Raw genomic sequence first — 12700 nt, 5'->3', positions numbered from 1 at the left:
AGAGTCTGAATTACACCTGCAAAGATGCCCTTTCTGAATAAGTCACATTCGCAGGGACTGGGGCTTGGTACACGAGCATATCTTTTTAGGAGTGACACCATCCACACAGTACCACTTCTTGGATGGCATACAGTAGGAATTCAACAGATGATAGCTATGATTATTACATGGAATTACTAGTAATATTAAAATGTTGGCTGGGCGTGGTGGCCCACACCTGTAATCCCAGCACTTTGAGAGGTTGAGACAGGCGGATCACCTGAGGTTAGAAGTTCAAGACCAGCCTGGGCAACGTGGTGAAACCCCGTCTCTACTAAAAACACAAAAATTAGCTGGGCTTGGTGGCACAGGCCTGTAATCCCTGCTACTTGGGAGGCTGTGGCAGGAGAATCGCTTGAACCTGGGAGGTGGAGGTCACAGTGAGCCGAGATTGTGCCACTGCACTCTAGCCTGGGTGACAGAGTGAGATTCCATCTCAAAAAAATAAAATAATAAAATATTGGCAGGCCATTGTTTCATCGATGGTATACGTGTGTGCCCAAGTGCAGAGATATTTTAGACGCAAAAATACTTTGCTACAAGTCAAGGGAAAAGCAACCCCAGAAAGAAGCAAAGACGTTCACACCAAAAACAAACAAAAAAAGTGTTTGTGACTGCTCCATTATCATGCTATTCGAAGAGCTGCTCAATGGGGAAAGCAGTGTTCCACGATGTTTGTGAGGTCGGGAAGCCCCGGGACGGTCAGTGCTCTTACGCAGAACGGGGGATGTCTCTTACCCCAGGAAGGTCAAAAGCTCTGGCAAAAGAAGAAGTTCTCAGGATCCACTTACTACAAGGAAGAAATATCACCGCCTTTATTTTCTAACCTTGTCAGTGTGACTTTGAGACTTCAGGAAGAGCTCAGAGCTGTGTAGTCCTGTTATGCCTGGTAACGAAGTGGCTTTTAAAATTTAATATATATATGTACATGTGTGTGTCATTAAGTCTGTCCTGGAGGATAGGGACTGCCTCTTCATGGTCTCCAAGAGGTATTGTTAGGATATGGAAAGAGCAGGAGTCTCCGAGCAAAGATGTGGGTTCAAATCCTGACTCCGCCTCTTACCCAAGCAAACCACATCATCGTTCAAAAGCCTCGTTTTCCTCACCTGTCAATGGGACTCTGACCTTGCAGAGCCATGGGCACTGAATATGAGAATAATTGTCTCTTTCTCATCGTCAACTTAGACTCTACCAGGTAGGAGTTTTTAATTCCCATTTCACAGGTCGGAAAATTGAGGTTCAAGGAACTTACATCAACTACTCCAAGATTCAATGGCCATGAAGTGTCAGAGCTGGAATGAGATTACAAAAGAAGTGGACAAAGCGGTCGTGGGACTGCAGACATGGACACGTACTCCAGCTTGAGAAGTTAGAGGCTTCCTGAGTGGGGAGAGGTCTCGGCTGAGACCTGGAAGCAACACGGTGAGGTGTTAACTGGGCTGAGAAGTAGGAGAGGGATTCCCAAAAGTGGGGACAGAAAATGCCAACATCCAGAAGTAGGAGACATCCAAAGTAGCAATATCTCAGCTCTTGCAGCTGGAGAGGTGAGCCGGGGTCACAAATAGCCCTACAAGCCACACTAATGAGAAATCCAACCACAGAGGCAGCCCTCTTCGAGCTTGCTTTACATCCACACCTGATAACATTCTTCTTAGAAAAAATTAAAACAAGGCCTGGCACAATGCATGCCTGTAATCCCAGCATTTTGGGAGGCCAAGACAGGCAGATGACTTGAGGCCAGGAGTTTGAGATCAGCGTGGCCAACACGGCAAAAACCCATCTCTACTAAAAACACAAAAATTAGCCGGATGTGGTGATGTGCACCTGTAATCTCAGCTACTCGGGAGGCTGAGGCAGGAGAATCACTTGAACCTGGGAGGTGGAGGCTGCAGTGAGGCGAGATCACACCACTGCACTCCAGCCTGGGCGACAGAGTGAGATTCCATCTCAAAAGAAGTAAAAAAAGAAAAAAAAGAAAACAAGACCCTCTTGGCCACCCCAAGCCCTGTGTCTTCCTCTCCTTTCCAGAGAGACCCGCCGTAAATGACTCACTGTGCATCTTCCCAGTTTTTGTCCATCCATTTATAATTTTTCTATATATTCACATTTTCCTCAAATTCTACAATGCACACTTGATTATACTTTTTTTGCTGTTTGTTTTTGAGACAGGGTCTCACTCTGACACCCAGGCTGAAGTGCCATGGGCCTTATCTCAGCTCACTGCAACCTCCATCTCCCAGGCTCAAGCAACCTCCGACTTCAGCCTCCCAAGTAGCTGGGACCACAGGCGCATGCCACCACATCCGGCTAATTTTTTGCATTCTTGGTAGAGACACGGTTTCACCATGTTGCCCAGACCGGTCTAGAACTCCTGAGCTCAAGTGATCCATCTGCCTCGGCCTCCCAAAGTGCTGGGATTACAGGCGTGGGCCACCATGCCCAGCCTTTATCATACTTTAACAGATCTGAAAATAGAGTATGTTTGACCGTCCACAGCACCTCACAATCATAATTGGCAGTATATTTGTCTATCTTAATGGCACATAAGGTAAATGTGCATCTTAAAATTTTGTTATATACCCACAGGAAAGGTGTAATATTGGGGAGTTTCTTTGAGGGGGGATAATAAATGACATCCTGCTGCCCATAACACTCTGTAACTTGCTTTTTTCATTCCACAATACATCTTAATATATTCTTTTTATAGGCCATGTAATATTAATACTAATATGCATTAGTATATTCTTTTTACAGGCTATATAATATTCCACAACATGAATATACACCTATAAATGTCTAGCCATCTCTCCATCTGTGGGCAGTGAGGCTGTGCATATCTTGTTTTTCACTGTTTCAAACTGGTATGGTGAACTTCTTAGAAGACTCACATGGCCGATACTAAGAAGTGGACTTGTGTGTGTGTGAGAGACAGGGTCCCACTCTGTTGCCCAGGCTGGAGTGTAATGGTGTGATCTCGGTCCACTGAAACCTCTGCCTCTTGGGCTCAAGCAATTCTTGTGCCTCAGCCTCCCAAGTAGCTGGGACTAGAGGCGCACGCCACCACGCCTGGCTAATTTTCGTATTTTTAGTAGAGACAGGGTTTTGCCATGTTGGCCAGGCTGCTCTCAAACTCCTGGCCTCAAGTGATCTGCCCACCTTGGCCTCCCAAAGTGCTGGCATTACAGGTGTGAGCCACCGCGCCCAGCCAGAAGTGGACTTACTTTAAATATGAACTTTTGTTAGTTTAAAATGTGGCCTTTGTTTTCTAATGGGCACCTCAGAAAGGCAGCCTGAGCCCAGGTCCTTGTGCCCAGAGGAGCGAAGATCCACAGGCACCTGCTCCCTCCCTGACTGCCTGCAGCACAGCTATGCATAAATCACACTGACAGTTCCTCCCTCCTGGGTTCAAGCAGCCTCTTCACGCATTTATGTCCCCATTCCTTGCTCTGTCCCTCACCTCCTCCACTCTTGCAATTTGCACCAGGCATCATGGGTGGGCTGGTTTTAATTTTCCATGTCACTGCAACAGCCCAGCATCCAGAAAAACTAGAAATCCAATCTTGTGATTTTTCCAACCTCACCTCCTCAGAGGACAGCCAGACCAGACCACTTCCTCTCAGTTCAGCTTCCACCTCTGGCATGCTGTGTTGGACAAGGCATTTGACCTCTCTGGGTCTGGTGTCGTCATCTGGCCAGCCTATCCTCTCTCATGGGCTCTTAGAAGACGCAGATGAGGTAACACATAGAAAAAAAAAGCAGGAAGTGCCCTGAAGAAGCACTTTCCACACCACCCTTCAGAAACACCAGCCTTCCTGCTATTTCTGGAACATACCAAGCTCAGTTCTGCCTCATGGCTCTGAACCTGCTGTTCCTTCTCGTAATCCAGGTCTCTGGTTTCCTGTCTGAAAGAGGCAATATTGGATAGCAGCACTCTGAACCCCAGAAACAGGCTAGGAGCTCCTCTGGGCTACCATGACCTCTAATCTTAATATACACACATTACACTGAAACTATACTCAGAGTTGCACTGCTTCAATGGAGTAGAAACAAACTGTTGAGTAGGCTGGCTGCAGTGGTTCATGGCTGTAATCCCAGCACTTTGGGAGGCCGAGGCGGGCGGATCACTTGAGGTCAAGAGTTCGAGACCAGCCTGGCCAACATGGTGAAACCCCATCTCTACTAAAAATACAAAAATGATCCCGGCATGGTAGTGCACATCTGTAGTCCCAGCTACTCAGAAGGCTGAGGCAGAAGGCTCAGGAGAATTGCTTGAACCCAGGAGGTGTAAGCTGCAGTGAGCCGAGATCTCAGCACTGTACTCCAGCCTGGGCAACAGAGTGAGACAAGAAAAGAGAAAGACAAGAAAAGAGACAAGAAAAGAGAAGGGAAGGGGAGGGGAGGGGAGGGAGGGGAGCGGAGGGGAGCGGAGGGAAAGGAAAGGAAAGGAAAGGAAAGGAAAGGAAAGGAAAGGAAAGGAAAGGAAAGGAAAGGAAAGGAAAGGAAAGTGCTAGGGTTCAAATCCTAGAAGTTCCAGTTACTGTGCAAACTTAGATATCATACCTAACTTCTCTATGTCTCCATTGCCTCATCTGCAAAGTGAGGATAAGAATAATAGTGCCTCTTGGGCTGTTGTGAAGATTAAATGAGTAGATACAAGCCAAGAGCTCGGAATGGTGTCCAGCACACAGCAACTGTCTCATCATGTTCTACACCAGGCAGTTAGCCCAGTACTGGGGGTGAAATCATTATGTACCGAGCAAATAAGTGCATCTGGTGGGTCTGCAATGATTAGGTCTATTTCATAGATGAAAAGCTGGAGGCTCAGGAAGGCAATGTGAATTAGAGCATGAAGAGGAGGCATTAACTGAGCTCCTACTATGCGCAGAAGCCAGGGCTGGCTGCTTTATTTATGTGATCTCATTTCATCTTAGAACAGCCCATTTGTGGATGCAGGTGACTCATCAGAAGTCACACAGCTGGCAGAGCACAGTGGTTCAGGCCTGTTATCCCAGAACTTTGGGAGGCCAAGGCAGGAGGGTCGCTTGAGCCCAGGAGTTCCAGACCAGCCTGGGCAGCATAGTAAGACCCTCATCTCCACAAAAATAAATACAAAATTAGTCGGGTGTAATGGTGCACATCTGTGGTCCCAGCTACTTGGGAGGCTGAGGCAGGAGAACTGCTTGAGCCTGGGAAGTCGAGGCTGCAGTGAGCTATGATCGTGCTACTACACTCCAGCCTGGGCAGCAGAGCAAGATCATGTCTCAAAAAAAAAAAGAAGTCACACAGCTAGCAAGAAGTGGGGCCAGGATTTGAACCCCAGTGATGTAGGCACGTGTGGGTTTTCCCTGCCCCTACACCTGAGGACAGCACCTTGATCTGCCTGTGATCATGTGACCACTCCTCCCAACCTTCCCACCCTTATCTATGGAGTTGATCCTACCCCACTCGGGTTACAAGTGGGCACATGACTCAGCCTGGCCAATCAGCATATTCCATCCCCTTGGCTCGAGGGATTGCCTCAGGACTGAGCATGTGACCCAATGTGGTCCAGTGGAAAACCTAGCTGAAAATTTGGTGGAATTCTTGAGAAACAGAACGTGTCCCTTATTAGGGTTGCTAAGGTGGGAGAGAATTTAGCTGAAAGCAGAACCCAAACAGAAGAAAGCAAAGCCCAAAAAGAAGAGGAAAGAAATTGAGTTTAACAGTGGATTTCAGCAGACGTGAGCTTTTCAGTTACATGAACCAGTAATTTCTTTTTTTATTGAAGCCAGTAAGATTTGAGTTTCTGTCAGTTGCCACCAAAAATTTCCTGGCTGATACAGCTAGCCTGGTTTATTCTAGACCATAGTTCTTTAATCTACACTGTGGTAAATTTGAAGACCTCCTTTCCACCAAAGATAATTCCAGTCCCTAGCCCAAGAAACAAACCCATTACTTCCCCAGAGCTAATCTGGAAGGCAAAACACTTCAGCAAAGTGGATATTGCTGGCAAGGAACCTGTTTCATTGAAAACTTCTCTCTGTGGGTGAAAGAGTGGAGGTTATTGGGATGTACCTGTTTATGGACTTGATATTTCTGCTCAACTCCACTCTCCCAAGGTGGCCAAGCAGAATTAAGGAGGTGTGTTAGTCTGTTTTCATGCTGCTAATAAAGACATATCTGGCTGAGCATAATGGCCCACCCTGTAATCCCAGCACTTCGGGAGGCCGAGGCAGGCAGATCACCTGAGGTCAGGAGTTCGAGATCAGCCTGGCCAACATGGTGAAACCCTGTGTTTACTAAAAATACAAAAATTAGGGCCAGGCGCGGTGGCTCACGCTTGTAATCCCAGCACTTTGGGAGGCTGAGGCGGGCGGATCACGAGGTCAGGAGATCGAGACCACGGTGAAACACCGTCTCTACTAAAAAATACAAAAAATTAGCCGGGCGTGGTGGCGGGTGCCTGTAGTCCCAGCTACTCGGAGTGGCTGAGGCAGGAGAATGGCGTGAACCCGGGAGGCGGAGCTTGCAGTGAGCCGAGATTGCACCACTGCACTCCAGCCTGGGTGACAGAGCAAGACTCCGTCTCAAAAAAAAAAAAAAAAAATGAGCCACGTGTGGTGGTGGGCACCTCTAATCCCAGCTAATCGGGAGACTGAGGCAGAAGAATTGCTTAAACCTGGGAGGCGGAGGTTGCAGTGAGCCGAGATCGCGCCATTGCACTCCAGCCTGGGCAACAAGAGCGAAACGCCATCTCAAAAAAAAAAAAAAAAAAAAAAAAAAAGACAGAAAGAAAGAAAAGAAAAAGAGAAAGACATACCTGAGACTGGGTAATTTAGGAAAAGAGGAAAGAGGTTTAATGGACTCACAGTTCCACATGGCTGGGGAGGCCTCACAATCCTGGCTGAAGGTGAATGAAGAGCACAGTCACGTCTTAAATGGTGCCAGGCAGGAAGGTTTGTGCAGGGGAACCCCCTTTATAAAACCATCAGATCTCGTGAGACTTATTCACTATCATGAGAACAGCATGGGAAAGACCCACCCCATGTTTCAATTACCTCCCACCAGATCCCTCCCACAACACATGGGAATTAAGGGAGCTATAATTCAAGATGATATTTGGGTGGGGGCACAGCCAAATCATATCAGGAGGCAAGTTAGATCATGGGACTTCCCTAACAGTCCTCCATCTGCCAGGTGATTACAGCAAATTACTTGGCACTGAAGTGGTCTCTCTGTGAGGGTTTTCTTAGAGGAAAAATCAAGGTTTCTTCCCATACACCCCACCAGGATTTATCTAGGAGGCTGAACTTAAGAGAACATGCTGCTTGTCAAACATGCTGCTTGTCAGCTATCTTCTCCTCTATGGCCTCTGCAGCAGGTCCTTAAAGGAATGAAATGTCTTCATATAATAGAAGAGCTTGGACCAAACTCAAAATTCATTTTGGAAGAAAAAGAGATTATGCGGAGAAAAAAAAAAAGCTCTTTCTGGGGGTGATTTGCAAGGAGTACATGGTATGAAAGGGCAGCCTGTCCTTTTTCCTGGATTATATAATGGGAATAATAGCCGCTACCACTTATAGCATGCTTACGGAGGCCAGACACCACATTAGGCTCTTTAAATACACTCTCCCGTTTTAGCCTCCCAATAACCTTAGAAAAAGAGATGACAATTATCCTCATTTTGCACAGGAGGGAACTGAGGCTCAGAGAGGTATAAGGAAATAAGGAAAGGCCCATGGCCACGTGCCTCCTTGGTGGTGAAACTGCGGGTTAGCCCTAGGACTGAGGGTGAACGAGTGAATAGACTGTGGATGTGAGTTCTGGTCTTTCTCAAAATCCTGAAACAAGCAGGGTTGTTGCATTGTCAAGATTGAAGAGGAAGCCAGCCCAGTGCCTACTGTGGTTGGCCGTCCAATTGACCCATGGATGTGATAAGTCGGCTGAATGTGCACACCCAGCTTGGCAAAGGGTCAGCACTCCGTAGATGTTACTACCTCTAGAAGGAGGCTGGAAGGAAGGGCAAAGGGAGAGCTCATGCTTACTGAGCACTTACCGTATGTCTGGAAACTTGATGTCAAGTCATTCCTTTCTGACAAGTCTGGTCATTCCTTATGACTGGTCCTAGGCAAGGTCCATTTTGTTCACCCATTTTTATTCCCTCTCATGGCATTCTAACCATATCCCTTGATGGTGTCCACATCTCATTTTGACGGATGTGAACATTCAGGCTCAGAGAGGTTAAGACACCTATCCCAGGATCACAGAAGACCTCTGTTTTGTAAGGGTTTTAGCTGGTACATGACCCCCATCTCCCTCACTTCCATGACCAGAATTCTTATCATTCTTTTTTTTTTTTTTTTTTTTTGAGACAGAGTCTCACTCTGTTGCCCAGGCTGGAGTGCAGTGGTGCAATCTCAGCTTGCTGCAACCTCTGCCTCCCAGGTTCAAGCGATTCTCATGACTCAGCCTGCTGAGTAGCTGGGACTACAGGCATATGGCACCACACTAGGCTAATTTTTGTATTTTTGGTAGAGATGGGGTTTCACTATGTTGGCCAGGCTGGTCTCAAACTCCTGACCTCAGGTGATCTGCCTGCCTCGTCCTCCCAAAATGCTGGGATTACAGACACGAGCCACCACGCCTGGCCGAAGTCTTATAATTCTTGAAAGAGTGCTTCAAAGGCACTCAAAGTTTCTGCTTGTGCAGTTTGGGGCTCAGGACAGAGCACACGGTACCTCCCACACATCCCAGGTGTCTAGGGTATGTCTCCTTTGGTGGAACTTTACACAGTGGTGTGCTGGAGCTGACCGATATCAACTCACAAGAGCCAATAAAGATTTTGAGAATTTTGTGAGCCAGGTAACATCATGTTGGTATCTCGAAATTGGCCATGGTGGAAGAATTTGCACCACAGAAACTGGCAAATGCTACAAACCAGGCCTTTTTTTTTTCTTTTAATTTTGCAGAGATCTAGTTGTTCAATATTTCCCAGCATGTCTCTGGGCTCTAGGGAAACAGTTCTGGTTCACCATAAACCCATACATTGATACAATAAATACATATATTGAGCTCCACCTACAATATAATATAATTTGCATTCACTAACATGTTTGTTCAGCAAACTTTCACTCATGGGCTACTATGTGCCAGGTTCTATGCTAAATATTGGGAATTCAGCAGTGGCAAGACAGACACGGTCCTTGTCCCCATGGAGCTTTCAGTCTAATGAGGGAGTCAGATTTAAACCCCCACAAAAAAAGTCATACAACCTGCACTATGAGTGGGAGTTAGCCAAGTCAAGTTGGTGGGATAAAAGCAGGGAGATTCCAAGTAGAGGGAACAGCATGTGCAAAATCCTTGTGGCAGGAGAAAACTTGGCATGTTCCAAGAACTGGCCAAGGCCAGCACAGCTGGAAAGAAAGGAGTAAACGGGAGAATGGGGCTGGAGAGGGACCCTACGAGGCCTTGTGGGCCATGCTAGGCACTTGTCTTTATTTTTTTATCCCCAGCCTCAGTAAGTCTATCAAAAACTGCTCATGCCTATCATCTCAGCACTTTGAGAGACTGAGGCAGGAAGATCGCTTGAGCTTAGCAGTTTGAGGCTGCAGTGAGCTGTGATCGTGCCACTGCATTCCAGCCCGGGCAACAGAACGAGACCCTGTCTCTGGGTAGGGTTGAGTGGAGGGAGAAGGCCAGGCACAGTGGCTCACACCTGAAATCCCAACACTTTGGGAGGCCAAGGCAGGAACATCACTTGAGGCCAGGAGTTCAAGACCAGCCTGGGAAACATAGTAACTATGTTTCCTATCACTATGAAAAAAAAAAATCTTTTTTAATTAAAAAAAAAAAAACTGATACCAATGCAGTGGCTCACACCTGTAATCCCAGCACTTTGGAAGGCTGAGATGGGCACATCACTTGAGGTCAGGAGTTCGAGACCAGCCTGGCCAACTTGGTGAAACCCCATTTGTACTGGCAACACAAAAAATTAGCCCAGCATGGTGGCAGGCACCTGTAGTTTCAGCTACTCGGGAGGCTGAGACAGGAGAATCGCTTGAATCTGTGAGGAGGAGGTTGCAGTGAGCCAAGATTGTGCCGCTGTACTCCAGCCTGGGCAACAGAGCAAGACCCTGTCTCAAAAAAAACCTGCCCATGTTTTCAACGTCTGCGAAACTCAGTCTTCATTTCCTCATCAGATCCTCCTACAGAACCTCTCTGGGCCTCCTCATTGGAAAAAATGAAAGCAGAAATGAAGATCCTAATAACTTCATAGGGTGTGGCTGTAGGAATCAAATGAAGACATAGATGAAAAGCAGTTCCCTCCATGTCTGGCTTATCGCAAGCCTCAATGAATTGAACTGTTACGTTTATTTCTCTCCTTCCACAAATGCTCGTTCATCCCATTTCCTTTCTTGCTTTCAGTCCTCACAACTTTTACTGAGTTCCAGGCACTGAGTTGGGTACCAAGAACCAACCACGAATAAGAGGGACACAATGGACCTGAGAGGAGGGGCTGTTCCCACCTCCTAATTGCCTGGCTCCAATCATATATTTATATGCAAATTTTTATCGCACCCCACTACTGCAAAGCCCTTGTTCTAGGCAATGTGAATACAAACACCGCTGGCATGGAATCTGTGGAATGAGACCTCTCTTTCACCATTCACCTCCCCAGGCTAATTTAGGTCCCTGCAGGGGCTTCCCACCTTCCCTTCCTCAGGCTGCTGAACTCTAACTGCGCGTCTCCGCATTTGTCCCAGCACCACTGTGAGCTCCTTGAGGGGATGGCCTGTGTCTTAACCATCAATCAAAACGGTGCAAAGAAAGCCATTAGTCAACGTGAGCTGAATGAAGCCTAAACCACAAAACGTTACAGGTGGATCAGGAGAGACCCCGCCCCCCGGTCTTAAGCCCACTCCATTCTCAGGCCGGGCTGTCAGAGGCCACCCCAGCCGCCCTCTCCGCAGGCCCCGAAGCCCGGCTGTTTGGGGAAAGGCTCCAGAACCCACGGCTAGGACCGGGGCGCTCCCTCCATCCTCACCCTCCCCGGACTCACTGAGAAGTTGCCGGCTCGATTCGCTGACTGTCACGTTCTCCAGCCTGAAGGGGTTCATCAGCGGTGTGCACGGGCTCTGCACTGGATAGGACGGAGGAATCCATGGGCGCAGGACCCCGGAGTTCTGTGCAGAACCCCCATCTGCGGCTTTGCCCCCATGCTCACCCTAAGTGCCCCACCCGGGGAGGGCGCGGGGAGAGCTAGAGCAGTTGGGATCGCAGCCGGGTGCCTCTCGGAAGGGTTTTCGCAGCCCCGGCCTTCTGCTCACCTTCCCCCCGAGTCCCTAGACATTGTATTTTAGGGACTTGGGGGAGGAGTGCGCGCCAAGCAACAGGTCCCAAGCGAGCAGGGCACCGCGCAGGGGGCGTTCGCAGCCACAGCTCCCAGCCACCGGGTGCACCCTTACCCCGGCAGGTCCGCCAGAGGCCGGAGTGGGAGCTCAGAGGCTCGGGCTGGCTGCGATTGATGGACCCCAGCAGGTCCTGCGCCCCCGGGCCGCTCCTCTCCAGCCGCTCGGTGTCAATGATGTACCAGAAGTCCGTGCCGATGGCGGCCGCCAGGAGCACAAAACTGAGCGCCCCGGTCAGCGCAGCCGCGCCGGCCAGCCCGCCCAGGTGCACCCGCATCGCCGAGCCCAGGACCAGCAGCCGCGGGTTCCAGCGGCCGAGGCGCGACCCCTCTCCGCCTGCCCCCTTCCCCAGCCGGCCACCGCGGGCTCCCAGCTCCACCGCCGGAGCCGCCGAGCTCAGATCTGAAAGCCTTTCCTTTGGACCCCGGTCCCTAGCTCAGATCCTGGCTCCTCACCTGCCGGCTCCAACCTGCACGCGCGCCCCGCTCAGCCACCGTCCACGTTCCCAGCCCTCCAATGCCAGCTCTACCTGCAGACCCCCTCACTTGTGCCGTCCGACCTCCACCTCCGCCTTCAGACCCTCCTGGAAGCCCTAGTCCTTCCCCACCAGCACCTTAACCCACCTCGTCCCTCAGCCCCACTCCACCCTCGGCCCTCCACGCCCAGCCCAAGCGGACTCTCTCACTTCAAAATCCTCACTTTCCCCAGACTCCTACTCCCTCCATTCCCCTGCCTCACTCTCCACGAACCCTCCCCACGATCCCAGATGCTACCCTCTCTGCCTCTGTCTCTGGCTTTCCTCCCCAGCCCTTTTTCTTGGCCCCAGACTGCCAGCTCCCCACTCCCAGCCCTGCTCTCCAGGGTCTTCCCGCAGCTCCTGCTCTGGCCAGAGCTCAGCTGACCCTCTGCACCCTCCTCCTCGCCGAGGAAAAGCTCGGAGTGCGCACGTAGCATGGACGGGGGCGGTCCCCAGCCCTGGAGCGCTGGAGGCTGCCGGTGTGGAAGGGCAGGCGGCCTTGGGAACACCTGGGGCAGTAAGGAAGGGTGTGGCGGGCCTCACAGTCCCGCCAGGATTTGCAAATCATCTCCAAGACCCCCTCCAGCTCCAAGTACCCTTCCTCCAAAATCCACCTTCAAGTATAGTCTGGGCTGACTAGAATGTGAAAAGGCACATTAATTTCTCATAAAAGTTCTCTAAAGCACTGAGGTAGTCCAGGTCCTCAGAATCTATCATTTCTACCCCCAAAATCTTTCTTGATTATCATAGCCACCAC

The 12700-nt window shown here is 49.5% G+C and overlaps 1 protein-coding gene across 4 annotated transcripts in view; it reads right to left on the bottom strand.

Annotated features, from left to right (window-relative positions):
• The window catches only part of TMEM114 (transmembrane protein 114), a 50863-nt gene extending 38496 nt beyond the window's left edge, over positions 1-12367 (bottom strand). For 3 of the 4 annotated variants that reach the window (XM_030798195.1, XM_030798192.1, XM_030798193.1), the window contains exons 1-2: positions 11484-11703; positions 11078-11158 (exon numbers count right to left, since the gene is read on the bottom strand). In XM_030798195.1, coding sequence (XP_030654055.1) covers positions 11078-11158; positions 11484-11703 — 301 coding nt within the window. Of the gene's footprint in view, positions 1-11077; positions 11159-11483; positions 11704-11881 lie in introns of those variants that run through there. The other variant, XM_030798194.1, reaches the window with a different exon arrangement.
• Between the last annotated feature and the right edge of the window lie 333 nt (positions 12368-12700).

The sequence above is a fragment of the Nomascus leucogenys genome, chromosome 18 (genome assembly GCF_006542625.1).
Source record: "Nomascus leucogenys isolate Asia chromosome 18, Asia_NLE_v1, whole genome shotgun sequence".
NCBI classification, from domain to species: domain Eukaryota; kingdom Metazoa; phylum Chordata; class Mammalia; order Primates; family Hylobatidae; genus Nomascus; species Nomascus leucogenys.
Note: the sequence above shows the minus strand (reverse complement) of the source record. Positions and strands in the feature narration are given on the sequence as shown.